The 15,375-nt window shown below is 41.5% G+C and overlaps 2 protein-coding genes across 14 annotated transcripts in view; one reads left to right on the forward strand and one right to left on the reverse strand.

Annotated features, from left to right (window-relative positions):
• HVCN1 (hydrogen voltage gated channel 1) overlaps positions 1–753 on the forward strand; it is a 12,011-nt gene extending 11,258 nt beyond the window's left edge. For all 10 annotated transcript variants that reach the window (XM_006015183.3, XM_025198946.1, XM_006015182.3 and 7 more), the window contains 2 exons: positions 40–152; positions 617–753. In XM_006015183.3, the coding sequence (XP_006015245.1) occupies positions 40–152; positions 617–682 (179 nt within the window). In that variant the 3' untranslated portion in view covers positions 683–753. The remainder of the gene's footprint in view (positions 1–39; positions 153–616) is intronic.
• Positions 754–1,278: 525 nt separating this feature from the next.
• TCTN1 (tectonic family member 1) lies at positions 1,279–15,369 on the reverse strand. 4 transcript variants are annotated; one of them, XM_006015254.3, is made up of 15 exons: positions 15,151–15,369; positions 14,476–14,596; positions 11,548–11,678; positions 10,605–10,774; positions 9,849–9,936; positions 8,892–9,001; positions 6,754–6,774; positions 6,009–6,137; positions 4,765–4,890; positions 4,302–4,384; positions 3,709–3,849; positions 3,245–3,401; positions 2,446–2,571; positions 1,905–2,050; positions 1,279–1,417 (listed from the first exon to the last, which is right to left on the reverse strand). In XM_006015254.3, the coding sequence occupies exons 1-14, from the start codon at positions 15,278–15,280 to the stop codon at positions 1,907–1,909; spliced, it is 1,677 nt and encodes a 558-aa protein (XP_006015316.2). In that variant the 5' UTR covers positions 15,281–15,369; the 3' UTR covers positions 1,279–1,417; positions 1,905–1,906. The 4 variants fall into 4 exon arrangements, with proteins under 4 accessions (XP_006015316.2, XP_014373927.2, XP_014373929.2 ...); XM_014518441.2 differs by lacking the exon at positions 4,302–4,384 and having other exon boundaries at positions 3,709–3,833; XM_014518443.2 differs by lacking the exon at positions 2,446–2,571.
• Between the last annotated feature and the right edge of the window lie 6 nt (positions 15,370–15,375).

A 15,375-nucleotide genomic window follows, 5' to 3' on the forward strand; every position in this document is an offset into this window, starting at 1 on the left:
TTACACTGTAAAACAAATCTTGTGTGAATTGTTTTACAGGAATAATCTTATCGGTAAAGACCCGCTCTGAACAACAAGTGGCCAAGGTGAAGCAAGAAAACCTGCAACTTACTACAAAGGTTGAACAACTTGAATACAGTTGTGCTGAGAAGGTGAGAAACCTTGCTATGAAACAAATGTGCTTTTCTCCATCTGTGGTCAGCGGTAGAACAGATGGCAGGCTAAGCCAGCTCTCTGCCTGGGGAAGGATCAGTGGCATGGCTCTGTCCGTTCTGAATCTTCCCTGTCCTAACTGGGTGCTGTGTCTTGGGCCCCAACCATCTAGCTCCTGTCCAGTTAGCATTAGAGAGCCCCTGCACTTCCTGTAAAGAAGGATGCCATTTCAAGGACACATTACAACTGAACTAATAATTTTTCTTACCTTCTGCAATAGAAACAGCAGGGAGAACTAAGCACCTCTGCCCTAGTTACTTCAGTCATGTCTTGTTCAATAGCTGTCCTGCTTTACTGCAGAAGTGACTGTAGTTCAGCAGAGAAAGGGAGCTCTCTGGTGACAGCTTGGAAAAGCTCTTACCACAAAGCACATATCACTGACTTATTAAACTGTTTCCAACAGGAGCAAGAAATTGAAAGGCTTAACAGACTCTTAAAGCAGCATGGACTTATCAGCCATCTGCAGTAGAAGTCCAGCTGTGGGAAATCCTTCCATGGAGGGAGTTCTAGTGCTGGAAACTGTGCTTGATGCCCGTGGCTGACCTCTTCGAGAGATCTTTCTATACCTCTGTACCTCTTCATTCCATTTGTACATTTTCTACTTAACCAAACCACTCTGATTAAGTCTTTTGGGTGGTAAAATATGTTATTAAGCAGTAGTTTTACAGCAGTTTACTGAAAAATTAAACTTTCTCCATGTAAATCTACATTCTATTTGTTGTAGAGCTGTACAGTAATGCTGTGCCACACCTTATTAAAGTCAGATCTTGACAAAGCTCTATGGGCACCATTGATTTCAAGGAGATGCTGTTTTCTGCTGCATCTTTGTAGCACTGCAATATCTGGTGAGAGCTTGTGCTAGGTGACAACTGGTAAGAGTCCAATCTGTGGAAGGTCATTTCTTGTTTTAGGGGGATTTCCTGCTCAGCACTGTTTTTCCTTAATCCACCTGCTGGTTTATTTCCTTCAGTCTCATCAAAGTAGCTTCTTTACTCATCTTTGCTTTGTGTGTACCACCACTCTGCTGTGCAGCACTGTCTTCCAGAGGCGCTGTGGTACTTAATCATGTGGATGACTACTAATTAGAGCAGCACCAAGGCGTGCATTTGGAACAGGAGCACAAGTAATTCAGCCACAACCAAGTCGGTCCAGCATGGTTGAATGCTCTCTGTAGGGTTCCTGCACTCTTTTTTCTGCAAGTGGGCTAGGAAACAAAAGAACTGTGTAACTAAAGGTCTTTAAAGCAAAAATAGTGGAATGCATAAACACAGACAGTGTGGCTACTGGGAAGAATTAGGAACCTGAATAACCTGTCAAAGCTTGTTTTTAAAATCCAGTGCAACTCTGTTACCAAACAAGCTGGATGAAGCTGTGACAGGCCTGTTCACTGAGTGCATTCATATCTTTGAAGTATAGAAACCAATGGGTGAGATTTTTCCAGGGCACTTGCTATGGCATAATTCACCTCCTACCCCCACATCTACAATCTGAGCCATGCAAAATCAACACTGGGCACTTCTGAAAATCCCCCCTTATGGGTGCAGATTTTGAAGAGGAGGGGGTTTTAGTCCTGGAGATTCTTTTGGAGAAGACGGAATAGGAACTACATTTTCAGTTATCTTTAAAAGCAGATGAATATTAAGCGATTCTTTAAGAACTAGAATATGAATGAGTGTTAGCTGCAGACTTACTTTTAAACAAAGGGAAAGAAAAAGTCAAAGGGCAGCTTGGCCTCAATCGTTGGCTGAGCTTTATAGCCTGGCTCTGCAGGTGCAGAAACATCAATGAAAGTAACAGAACTTGCTATCTGGAGAGTGTTTTTGCTTCTTAAATTAGTCTGCAATGAAAACACAAGTGTTAAGCTCAGTCTGGTTTTGTAGGGCAGATTTCTCTCCCTACCCTCAACAGTTAGCTATTTGACTGTCATTTGTAAAGCACATGTACCAAGTTATTTCCAGAAGTGTGTACACCCACCCACTAATTTGTTAACTAGCAGACCATGGCTGCATTTGTTCTGGAGAAGAAAGAGAGATGCACACTCTATTTTGACAGACAGTCTTACGCTGGGGCAGCTTTCTGACCAAGCTAAGGCAAACTTACATAACCAGGCCTCAATTTGTGTGTTATAGGTAACGTACAATTACAGTTTTCTACAGCAGAAAAAAAATCAAGTCCTCATTCTAACCAAAACAAACTGTCCTTCTACCCTTATCATGAAAGATAACTACATACCAGGGCTAGTGTGGAGGAAGTGATGCTTGCTGTAACACTAATTATTTTAGCTTGTGGGTTGACCAAGGATCCATATTTAGTCCACTTCACTTCTATTTCAAATGATATGGGGAGCTGGCACGGGCCCTGAAAGTGGTCCAAGCTCTGTCAGAGTAGCTATTACCATTAATTTTATTAAAACACTACAGTATAACACACAGCTCAACCTAAGAAATTAGCAGAGAACATTTCATCCAAGCCATAATCACCAGTGGTTTTCAACCTTCTTCATTAGCAGACCCCTTTGGAAATTTTGAATGGAGGTACAAACCCCTTTGGATTGTAAATGAGGGTATTCACATACCTTTGCCTGATCACAGTCATCTTTTGCAGACCCCTTAGATATATAGTCCGTGGACCACAGGTTGAAAACCACTAATCTACACACAATGCTGATGTCCATGTGCTGGTCATTTTACGTGGGATAAAGATAAGATAACTCTAGCTTCAGCTGGTGTAAATCTTTAAAGCTTCAGTGACTTTCTACTGCAGACATAAATGGAGCTGTGCTTGTTTGTGATGTAGGCCTGCTTGTTAAAGTAGAGCAGTACGATGCAAAAGCTTCCAGATGTAAAAAAAAAAACAAACAACTTAGTGGGTGCGTTAGGAATTCTTCCTTGGAAAACTGTATGAATACTTCAGGATGTTAACCAACAACCCCCAAGCAAACAAACAAAAAACCGCACCTTAAGGGAAAATGGAAGTATGGGTATGACAAGTAGTCTATAAGTTAAGTGGAAGTATACTTAGTTGTTCTCACCTGTTCTGAAGAATGGATGTAAGTGATTGGCACCCAGTCCAATACATCTTGGGGCTGAGAATTGCCAAATGAGGCTACATATTCTGGAAAACTTTGTCCTTTCAGTATGTTTAGGACCGTTTGAGCCAGGAGCTGGCATTCTGCATATGCAGTAATTCTTGCAGGAAAACAAAAAATTAACTTACTGAGATCCACTGGGTTAGTACAGCAAGAACTTCTTGCTCACGCACTACAACATTTCTTTGGCCACAGCTGGTCATACATACACATACATGCAACTATTTTCAGATAACTCATTGCTAATTTAAATATTTATTAAGAACAAGCACTCAAACCCCAATCCTTCTACATTTTTATATAAGCAGCATCCAGTGGCTGAAAGGATTTTAATGGAACTATTACAGTGGTTTATAGTTTGAGGATAGACAGATTGCAAAGAGCTGAATGGAAAGTTATCCTCTTACCGTAGTTTGCAACCAGATATCATGTTATAACCAAATAATACAGGAGTTCTGGCTCCTTCTATCGCTAAGCAGTCCTGGTTAGATGTGCTTCGCAGGATGGTAAGCTGACCATATTCATTAGTGCTCTGAATAATGCCAGATGTGATAGCAAAGGATTAAGGAAAAAATATTTAATGTTCTGGCACTGTGATGAAGTAGAAAACCATAGTCAGTTCCTCAAAATGCTCGTGCCACTGCTACTGTAATTCAGGATATTCAAGAAGCTGTTTAGAAATGCTGGAGTTAACTCAATTAGGCCCTGGCCCTGCTTTCACTAAAGTCTTTTGTTGGTCTGTAACACTGCAGGGTTGAGCTATTAGCAATTGCTAAAATATGGGCTAGAGACAGGTGTTATGTAACTGTTGGAAACGACAACAACAAAGCCATCAACCATCTTTGAAAATGGCCAGGAAGATGTACCAGCACTGAACATCTAATTGCCTCCCCTTTATCACAAAAACTGAGCAATCAGGTTTTAACCATCCACCCGAAGGATTTGCTTTAGGCAGTTCTGCAAAGCTGCTTTAAGCCATAGTTAGCAATGAAAAGGATATCCGGGAGGTCTAAATCCTGCTCTTACAGGGTATCCAACGCTGTAACCAGGGTTTCCACTAAGAGGGATTGGCTTTGTGTTTAGCTGTAATATAAACTGCACAACATTAGCTCCTACTCTTCATTTGGAAGACAGGGTAAATTGGTTTGGGGTTATTAATCACATGAAAGTTGTCTGATTTATCAATCTACATGAGACCTTCCCTTAGGATTTACAAGAATGCCTCCTGAAATCAGGGCCACACTTTCCTTTGCCTGGATATGGCCATATACAGTCACCCATTTAATCTAGAAAAGGAAAGACGAGGTGTTTGGAGGATTCTAACGCGTAGCTCTGAGATACTGCCTAATTTGTGTATAAGGTGGAACTATGTTTTTTTTCACTGACTGCACTTTCTCCAATGCAGCTTAAGTTTGTAATTAAATATCTCTCAACAAGTCATCCATGACATTTTTAAAAGTTACCTGAGTAAAGCTAATTTCAAAGCTCTGCTGTACTGAAAGCACTGTACTGTTAACTGTCCCCAGGACAAAAGAAACAGCTGCTTCTGTTATTTCTCCTGCATCTGTGTATGTAAGAAGATAACTTGCCTGAAAACAAACACAAAATCGCATATTAATTAGAACAAGTAAATAAGAATGTAAAAACCAGAAAATACAGAGATTAAAGTCTTTTGCACATTTTTTCCTTGCTCTAAGGGTAAACGTGCTTACTGAACGTCCTCACCATCTGGAAATATGCTGCATTCTCAGTTGGAGCATACCCAAGCAAAGTAACACAAGACCACAGCATGGCAGGATCAGCACTGCCACTTTATAATAGTTACATATGAAAAGTCTGGCATGGCCGCATACCTAGCAGCAGGTACATGTTTTGGTAGCGTGCGGGATTGATAAATGAATGGAGAGAGACCTTTCCCCAGATTCTAATTTTCTCCTAGTCAGTAGGAAAGATCCCATCTTTCCAACTAACCGTGAGAAAGACAGAATGACTGCTTAGTTATCCTAGCTTGCCACCTAGCTCTCCTGCCTACAGAACTGAGAGACTCAAAACAGATGAAGAAGGTTGTCTCACCAGAGAGTAAAATGCAACATAAAGATGTGAGGATAAATAAGTATCCATTTCAAGAGACTGGCCCAATTCCTTTACCTCCCAAGTCAGTGTTAATTATCAGCATGTAGGACTAGGTTAAAGCTCCCCAGGTTTATCAAAATGCACTTCCTGATACAGCCTCCCCATAGCCAATCCTCAAATCGAATTACTTCAAATGTAAAGAAACGAACCAAAGTGACTAGCACTATCCTACAGAGACCGCTACTTATTCTGGTGTGCCTTCTCCCCTCTCTCTGGCCTAAGAGTAATCTTCTCCCAAACATCACAGCTTTTATTCATGTTGGTTTCTAAGCCCCATGTTGTTGTTTCAGTGTCATGCATGCATGCATGCAAAATACCAGTAATAGTGTCTATGGATTTAATCCCATCCCTCACTCTCAATTATCAGGAATGTTTAGTTCAGTTGCACAATGCTATGCTGTGGGTTGTAACTGGGAGGAGAAAGTCTCTTATAGGTTCTCCATCACCTTTTAACCAGGATTGTCATAGTCTGATAACTGCAAAAGGCTGCCTCAAAGTCTTACGTTTTGAAGTAGAAGTTTCTAATCATGTGCATTTATTCAGAAATAAAAGGAAAAAGAGTTTGTTTACCTACCCCAAGAACTATGTTTGTGCACATGTTAACACCCGAAAACATGGGGAACAAAATGGCATCGGTGCTGTTAAGTAGAGTCCGAGTTCCATTCAGAGACTGGAAAGTTATGGATTGGACAGTGATATTCACCTAAGAAAAGCAAGTAACTCCTTAATATAGAGTAAAATTGAATTGTTAGGCACACACTATGAACTGGCCTTGAAAGATGGATACTTTTTCTTCTTTGAAAGAAATCCAGCACTGTAAATCAAGCCTTAAAACAACTGCTAGCTACAATGCAGATTCCTCCCTAGAGGAAGCTACAAGCATTTGTCTGTTTCCTTAGAAGTGCACAGCCTAAAACCTGCAAGCCACCCTCTGCTTTCTGTTCCACAGAGACAGCAGTCAGTAACGTTCTGAATAAAGGGCTGGCTCGCACGAATTGCTGAATGTAGCAGCCAAATATTCTAGGTTTGTTAGCAAATGCCAGCTTACCAAGTCTACAGGTACGTTTGCGTGGAGATTTGTTCATCAGAATGAATAAGCAGTCTCAGAGGGTAGCTGCGAGCTCTAAAGCACCTTGTTATTTGTAAGCTGTACCATTATTGACAGAAGACGTCGTTCCTGTCTCCAAGTGAATATTTTGCTAGCGTTTAAACAGCAAGACTGAAAGCCTGGCTCCACAAGTCTGACAAATCTCCTATTATCTTCGGTGGAGTCAGGACTTCATTTTCAGTGCATCTCAATTAAGAAATAAGATACTTACCATCTGGCTTGAGTTGGGTACCTAGGAAAGAATAAAAGAGCAATTTCAAAGCAGCAATGAAAATATTAGGTAGCTACAAACGGCTTATAAGTAAATAAGGTAAGAGTTTACAGCTTAAAGGCTTTGCTACTTCCTCCTCTTTTGCCAACTATTATTACAATGGCTTTCATATCATGGGAATACCCAGAAATGCCATGTATTATCCACAAGGTTGAAGTGTTAATAACTAACATGACTCATTTCTACAGCCTTGATCCAATGCTCACTGAAATAAATGAAAAGTTTCCACTTGATTTCAGTGGACCTTGCCTCAGGCCCAAGTTTGGCTATGTACAAATTCATAAAACATTCAGCAAAGAATAAGTGGATCCAACATTTCTTTACAAGGGCATTGAATCTTGGCTGCTCTACCTTCTCCTGACATATGGGTCTGTTTGCAACTGTGATTCTGACTGCAGAAATGGCATTTGCACTTTACCTGACAGCTGTTTTTGTGTCAGATTCCTTTGCTTATTGCTACAGTAATTCTGCAGAACTAATAGAGCTACAAATGGGTAAGTGCCTTGCAATATACATAAATTGTCAACTAGATCATGTTTTGTGGGGGGGGGGTTTGTTGGTTTTTGCAATGACACACCGATGGAACAAAGCTAAAAGCAGTTTGGCTTGGTAAACTGGGCAAAGCTGATGGAGATTTCTCTGACAAAATGTTAATGAGAAGGTAGAGTAGATGCGTTCATTAAAGGTACACGTGTCAGGTGTAGAGGGGACAGTCTTCAAAGCTATATTTTAATAACAACATTATGCAAAAGATTGGTTACACACCCTAGAGTAAATGTGGTTCAACAAGCTGTTGCAGCTAAAGTGGATCTCGCTGTGTAGGCATGCAAGACTGGACTTTTTTTTGAGCAGCAGCGCTCATGGTTTCCAGCCTAGAGCTCTACAGTTTCATGATGTGCTGTTGAGAACTTCCTGCTTACTGGACATCTTCTTGGAGAACAGCCTGACCTGAGCCAGGGCTGACAGTGTCGCAGGTAAAGTCTGAGAAGCTGTGTCATGTACACATGAACTGACATAAGACCAAGCATTGTCAGACATTTCAGTATTACCATAGTTAAGATAGCTGGAGTTCAAATATGTATAAGAACTAGACCCTGCCCTTGAGACAGCTATGCTGCTTCTTATCCGAGTCAATTAAATCTCCTGCTTTTGGTCATTTTTGGTACCTGACCTAGGGGGACAGGCAGTTGACACAGGCTTGCTGCTGTCTCTGCTGGGATGCGTGTCTAATCCCTCCAGGGAGGCGCAGATGTGAATGCCTTGCCTTCTCAGTCAAAACAGTTCTGCTCATGAAGATTAGAGTGTTCTTGTTCATTTGCTACTCCGAGGTTCTACGTGCTGATGTCAGGCTAAGGCATTTGTGGCGTAGTCTGTAACATTATTGGGGAGCCACATTTCCTTGGTTTCCCCCCACAGGAGTGAGCTCTTGCAGGATACTCAACATGACAGCCCACAGTTGAATAAGGTAGTGAAAATTAAGCATTAACCTAAAACAGAGGTAGATTAGATCGTATTAGGGTTCTCCCTCAATGCGGTCCACAGGAACTGAAGGAGGGCCACAGCCATTTTCTCCTTTGTGCCCTTAGATGGGAGCAGAAGTTGTGCATGTGACAATGACAAACACTGCTATTTAAAACATCCTGTCCTGATACATACAGGTACCTCTACAGTGGGATCCACTTTGACATGCTTTCCAAGGATAAGCATTGACCCCACTTGAATAACTTCTGATCTGCCACCAGATGAAGCACTTTGGCAACAGGCTGTTTAAAAAAGCTTAGGCGCAGATGTGAAAAAAATTGAAATCACTGCCATTAGTTCACTCACAAATCCCAGGAAACCAGTGCCCTGAGTTGCCTGAACTGACTACTGTATGCATTTCACCTCTGCAAGCTTGAAAGGAAAGACGTTTACAAGATATGAAGTTTCTTCCCTCAAATCCAAGCTCACTATTTCAATTCCTAACAGAAATAGAGCATCAACCCGCCTCCCTTAAGAAATGGAAACTGCTTCATTCTAAAGATGTGGGAAAAAGAAATAACTGTCAGCCATGTGATGCATTTTAAAGCTATACTTGCCACTAAAATGTGGGAGCTGGTGTAGAACAGCATGCTGAGTTCTTGAATAACACCACAGTTTTCCGTATTTATCATTCTACTGCACTTTGTAGCCTGGTTTACTAGAAAACCTGGGGGAGGGAGACAAGCAAAGCACGTAAGAGTACCAAGAAAATGCAGCACAGAAAGCAATCCCTAGGCAGCTGACAAATGAAAAACTGCTGTAGCTCATAACACCTCCCAGCAGGCCCATGATCTCAGATTGGAATCAGTGCCCATGACTGCACATCCAAACAGCCTAACTGCGGCCAAGAAGCTTTATTTTTTTTTTCAGGGAACATCCTGCTATTCCAGGTTAAATTCAGTGCTGACCATTTATTTTTCCACTACAATTATAAACAAAAATTTGGAAAATAAATCATTTACATGAAACGAAGGTGCACTTGTGCCTTTTCCCCCCTTTAGCTAGGGATTTTCCATGTTTCTCTCCCCATTATGCGCCCCATAACAGTATTCTTATTGATAATGTAGTGGCTTTTGTAACATATAGCACACATGGCTTTGTATTTCTCTCTACAGCATTTTGAGACACTTAATAGGGATATAACTCTGGGGCCCAATCCTGTCGTTCTTTCTTTGTCAAATAACGCTCACTTGTGCTAGGAACCTCATTGGCTTCATTAAGACTCCTTGTAAAAGCTGCAGGCAGCATGCTACTCTACTGCATCCATGCTCTGCTAGTTCCAGAATGGGTTAAACAATCCTTTGACAGGACCCCAAAGTATTTACATCCAACTCTTAATGCATTTGCAACAAAGGTACCTCTCGATGAGCTGCAAAAGGCACTAAAGCGGCTGAAGAACATTTTTTAATAAGACTTTAACCATGCTAATTCATTTGACTCATCTATAAAATGAAGTAGCAGGATAAGAATACAGTCAAGAGAGGATACACAGGAGTTCAAATATATTCTCCAACCTGCAGGATTAGCATCAGAGCACTGAGAGGAGACAGTGGGACTGGGCAGTCTCAGAAATGCATCGGCTGTCTGTATAGGAACACCATACTGCCAAACAAAAAGACAGACCCAAGCATGCAGATTTATGTCCAGTTCACAGAAAACTTTGTAAAACTTATCCTAGCAGAACTCAAAATGTTGTTTGATTCCACTATTGTTTCCAAGCAACTAAACTTCTTCATTCACAAATATCTAAGTCAAGATGATATTTAATTGTAGTATTTACTGCTAAACTAAATGTTTGTTATAATCCTAAGTAACCCTCCAAAATATCTTGAGTTATTTGAAGAAAAAAAAGAGAGAAACACCAAACAACCCCCCCAAGCAACAACAAATATCCTCAAAGACAATAGATAAAACCCACATTTTAAAAGTTTGCAGTTACAAATTAATAGACAAGCCCCAGTGACTACAATAGCCCTTTCAGTTATGTTTTTTCCCCCTCACTTATAAAACAAGGAAAATGCACATGCTTCCCAGATGTTGAAAATCCACTTTGATTTTTAAGGAGACGTAATGCTAAATTGCAGCATTTGGCATTTTTATATTTAATGAAGGACAATAAAATCTGCTGCATTGTTTTCAGAAAAAATAGTTCCACTTCCAAGTTTATTCAACTGTCTATCACATGATGCAGTAGTGAGAAAGGCATTATGGCATCATGGTAACAAGGATATCTGAAACTGTAAATGAAAAAAGAACCAGACTATTCTTACCTCATATCTAGCTGTTTCATTTGAATAGAAGAAGGGACTCTGTGCATCCAATTCAGTATTCAATATATCAGATTCAGCACTGAAAGCAGCACCTCCAAACTGTTCAAGCAAGTGATCAAAATTTTGAGCTGTTGGCGTTTCAGGAGGAATAAAAGACAGTGCTTGTTTATCTGTCAAAACATCGTAGAGAGAAAATTTTAGAACAAGTTATAGAAATAGTGTTTAACATACATGTCTATTATGGATTTAGGAACATATTCTTAGATATTATAAAAATAGGAACCCCAAATGCCAAAATGGAAGACCATTTTTCAGTGTTTTCCAAGAAGCAGGTTTTTCAACCATGAGTTGGCTCTATTCAGGAAAGTACCTAACCCTTTGCTCTGAAGTTTAAGGACATGGTCAAATGCTTTTCTAATTTTGAGGCCTTTAAGACCAAAATTTCTTCTATGACCAAACACGCCAAAAACATTTTGGTTAGCATTCACACTTGCTATAAAGTACGCATGGTTGTCAAGTGACTTTCACAGTCATGATGGCATGAACAACAGGCAGTGCCAATCCTTTTTGATTTATTTGCAAGCTCCTTCAAGATGGACCTGGAAAGATTTGTCAAGTTCCCATCAGTTGCAGTTAGACCTGCTACCGACTGAAATTCTCTCCCATGACCATTTGTGATAGAAGTTTTCAGCCAGCAGCGGTTAGAACCAATCCCATTTTCTCTACAGAGTGACTCTATAAAAGCAAAACGTCTTGGATGTGCCTCTTGGAGTTTTACCAGGATTAGGAATATATCAGCACCTCCTTCCCACCCTCCACCACTGTAGAGGATAATCAATCTTCTGGCAAAAAGTATGTTACTTGGAGTTTTGGTCTTAATTTCTAATACCCAAAGGATGTAAAAGGCAGGCTTAGAAGACCTAACAAATATAGGACTACTTACAGTTTACAGTTTGAATGCAGAAAATGTTTGGATTGAATTGGTCAATTAATTTAAATATCCTTTCAGGTGGGTGTGCTGTAACATCAATTGAATATACAGCTGCTTCCTGACTACAAAGCTGGCTGTCACCTCTGTGGATTAAAAAAAAAAGAAAAAAAAAAAAAGACAGATTCAACAAAGTCAGTCCCAAGAGCATTATCTTAAAAGTCCTCGCATGCATATATTATTGTGGCAAAGGGAAAGTCATAGATGCAATACTTTTAATAATCTGGTTTGAAGATAATTTATGCAGCCTTATAAAACTTACCATTTCATACTGCGTATCCAGTAACCAAGAACAGTAATTAGTGGTTCTCGGGCACCTTTCACCAACTATTTCAGAAAAAAGAAGTAATGGCAGCAGAAGTTTGAAGTAAGATAAGAGGCAGCTAGCGGAGATAAAGGGCATCTGATGAAAATGATGTAAGAGGTAAGGTGACAAATTGGAAGGTATCCAATTGGCTTCAGACAGCACAATGAAGAATGCGTTACAGAGAGATTGAAAGATATGTAATGCTTCTTTATGCTTGGAATTAGGTTGACTGTAGAGAGAGCTGCAAGCAGGCCAGGAGAAAATGAGGTGCCTGGACTTAAAAGAGCAGTGAAATTATAATTCATCTTCTAAAAATTCAGAATTAGCTATACACAATGCAGAGGAGACAAGGGATGGAATTAGAAACATGTAGGCTACCAGCATCCTCAGGGAAGATCGTGCCAGAAGCTGGTTTTGCACAAGTTTGTTTGACAAGTTGGGCTTCCCATGTACCTCAGTGGCTAGCAGATGTTACACTTGGACACAGCAATGCCCAGTGAAAAACTGTCAGGTTGACTTGAACACACAGAAGTGACTCATATGACAAAGTGAGTAGATAATGCAAAAATAGTCAAGAGCAGGGGAAATAGCTTATCAAAATGAACAAAAATGGCCACAGACTATACGTAATCCAGAGACCTATTTTTCGGGGGGGTTTTAAGTGATTCTAAGTTGACTTGACCTGGTAGGCAGGAAGTCGTAAGCTTTATAAGGTAGATCACATCACAAATGATAACTGTCTGTTCTTTAGGGCTGCAAAGATCACTTCATCTTATGATCTGCTACAATCCTTGCAGGAACACAGCTGTTTACATGCGCAGTGCCACGTAATACCAAAGCCCTGACCACTCATGGTCATTGAAAATCCTTTGCCACATCTCACAAAAGATCTTGACAAAAAAAAAAAAAAAAAAAAAAATATACTGCTTGATTTTATGCCTTTCTAGTTAACAGGGCCAGAATATTCACAGCCGGGGATTAAACTGTCATTCAGAAATTCATTATTAGACCTTTCTGAAATATATATAAATACCTATAAATAGGTAGCAATGTGCATTGTGTGCAAGAACAATGAGAAACAGCAGTCCTAGGTGACTTCTGATGCAAATTTCAAAGAATCAGGAACCAGCACTCAAATCGGGGTAATTTATTCAGGAAGTGGGCTGAAGAGCTATACTTATTGTTCCGAGAAGTCACATGGAGCTATTTTGAATTGAGTCTAAAATGAGCTTTGTTAACTCCTGTTTAAGAAGCTGAAGTCTATACAAAAGGTATGTACTAAAATGGACTATAACTGCGCAAAAAGGAAACAATGGTCAGTACAATTATCTTGATTTTTGGAATATATTTTAATATTTTACTCTATAGCTTCCAAAGGCTGTTGGAGAGAGGAGAGAAAGAATGCTTGCTCCTAGAGAGAACAAAGATCAGCTCATGGTACTTAATGATGGCTCTGATTCTCTCATATTTCTGGTTAACATGATTATAACTCCTATAGTCAGGGTTTTCAAACTATCATGGGTAGACCAGTAGTGGTCTGTTATGCTAAGACACGGTTCAAATTTACCCAGGTCCTGGGGCAGATCTAGACTGCAGGAGCTACTTCAGGGCTGGATTCACCAGGCCAGCAACAACTGCCGTGGGTCTGCACTCAAGCAGCAATACGGAGCCAGGGGTTGTGTTTGGGTGGCAGCATGGGGGCAGGCAGCAGTGTGGGTCTGGGAGCCTGCTGCCAGCAGCCATGTCCATCAGGGTCCAGGAACCCTAAATTCTGTGGGAGGCCACGCTCCCCAGCCGGCTGGACTACTGGTGGGCCTGATCCAGCCCATGAGCCTGACACTGGCCTGACACCCCTGTGCCAAGACACTGAGACTGTTTTGACACAGAAATCAAACGCAGTCTGTTTCAAGCCCAAACTTTTTGTGGAGGTCTCCCATCCGAGCAGACGGACCTAGCCCCAGGCACGGAGAACGGCATACTAACTTAAGTGAAATCCGTGTAGTTCCCAAGCCTGTCTCACATAGCTACCCGAAGCGATAACAGGTGGATGCTACATCACTTCATCCTCATGTCAGGTGTAGGCTGGAATCAATCCGAAGGCAACAGTAGGAATTTAAGTATCAGCCCTATGCTATAGTGAAGAAAGATGCTACCCCACAGAACTACTGATAATATCCCCACGCTCCTCAAAAGGGACCTTTTACAATGTAAATCTCTTACTGCAGAAAATATCACAACTCACTTCCATCCAGGAAGAGCACACACCAACTGCTGAAATTTCCTTAGCCTGACGAAGGGTTTTTGAACCTGAAAGCTTGCTTAATAACTATTCGGGTTGGTCTAATAAAAGATATCAAATTCACCCAAGGAACCTTGTCTCACAACTCAAGAGACCTTTATCTTCCCGCTCCTTGGAAACGTTCTTTGGCTGTAAAGACAGACGGCTGAAACTTTAACTGCAGGACCAAACCTCCACCCACTGAGATCAAAGGACATTTTCTTACAGAATTCAATGGAGAGTGTAACACAGTTCTGTAATTTCAACTTGAAAGAATTATAATCATTTATAAACTTACGTGACAACGGGAACTGAACACGTAGTGAAGAGGCTGAAGTCCGCAGCGCTGCAATCTGGGTCGCAGCAGCAATTGATGTCACACTGTGCCACCAACAGGTTACAGACGCACAGCTTCGCAACTGGAGAGAACATTTAAAACACACTTGGGACTGGAGGTTAGTGGCTACAGCGCGCTCCCCAGCACCCGCTCTTCACGCTGCCTGGACGCTTCTATGCAAGTTCTCAGATGTTAGCATTTTTAAAAGCCGTGGGGTTACTTTGAAAGATAAATAATTCCTCTCCAGCTGTTAATCTGCTAGGAGCAAATGACCAATGAATCTGTATTGCTCGCGAGCCCAACGCGCGGGCTGGAAATACCAAATAACGATCGTGACACGGGATTCAGAGAGAAAGGGCAGTCGAAACGATATAGGAATATTAGCAAAATTTATGCCAAGTATTCGATTACACCGAATCCCACCCAGCAGACGTGACCCGGAGAAGAGCAAGAGGTTTTTCTGATGTGCTGCTCGAAGCAAAGCTGCTGGTTTCTTGGGGGTTTTTTTTAAAATATGTTCTCTCTTTCCTCTTCTGGAGACTGGGAGGGTGCACGTCGTGCAAGAGCTTGTTTCCATAAAATAACACTGCAGGCTCGCAGCACGAGGAGACCTCTGTCAGGCACAGCAATACTTACGGTTATAAACAAGAGCCTGATCTTTTAACGCGGGTAACTCAGCACCAAACTCAAGACCAAAATACTTGAGGGCGCACGCGGGGCCTGATCCTGGCACCTGCAGATTGGTGGAGGGGACGCAGGGCCTCATCCCGGCGCGGGCCCGATCCTGGCCCCCAGCCAATGCCTCCAAAGACCCGCGGAGGGTCCTGTCCCCCCGCCCGGGCCTCTCCCGCCCCCGCCCTG

Source organism: Alligator sinensis, unplaced genomic scaffold, assembly GCF_000455745.1.
Source record: "Alligator sinensis unplaced genomic scaffold, ASM45574v1 scaffold628_2, whole genome shotgun sequence".
NCBI lineage: Eukaryota > Metazoa > Chordata > Crocodylia > Alligatoridae > Alligator > Alligator sinensis.

Coding starts and splice junctions, on each gene's coding strand:
- TCTN1 (XM_006015254.3), bottom strand. CDS start 15,280: ATGAGGCCCTGCGTCCCCTCCACCAATCTGCAGGTGCCAGGATCAGGC. Junction 6,138..6,753: donor TACCCAACTCAAGCCAGATG/GTAAGTATCTTA, acceptor TGCTTTTCTTAG/GTGAATATCACTGTCCAATC. Junction 4,891..6,008: donor GCACAAACATAGTTCTTGGG/GTAGGTAAACAA, acceptor GTTTGTTTTCAG/GCAAGTTATCTTCTTACATA.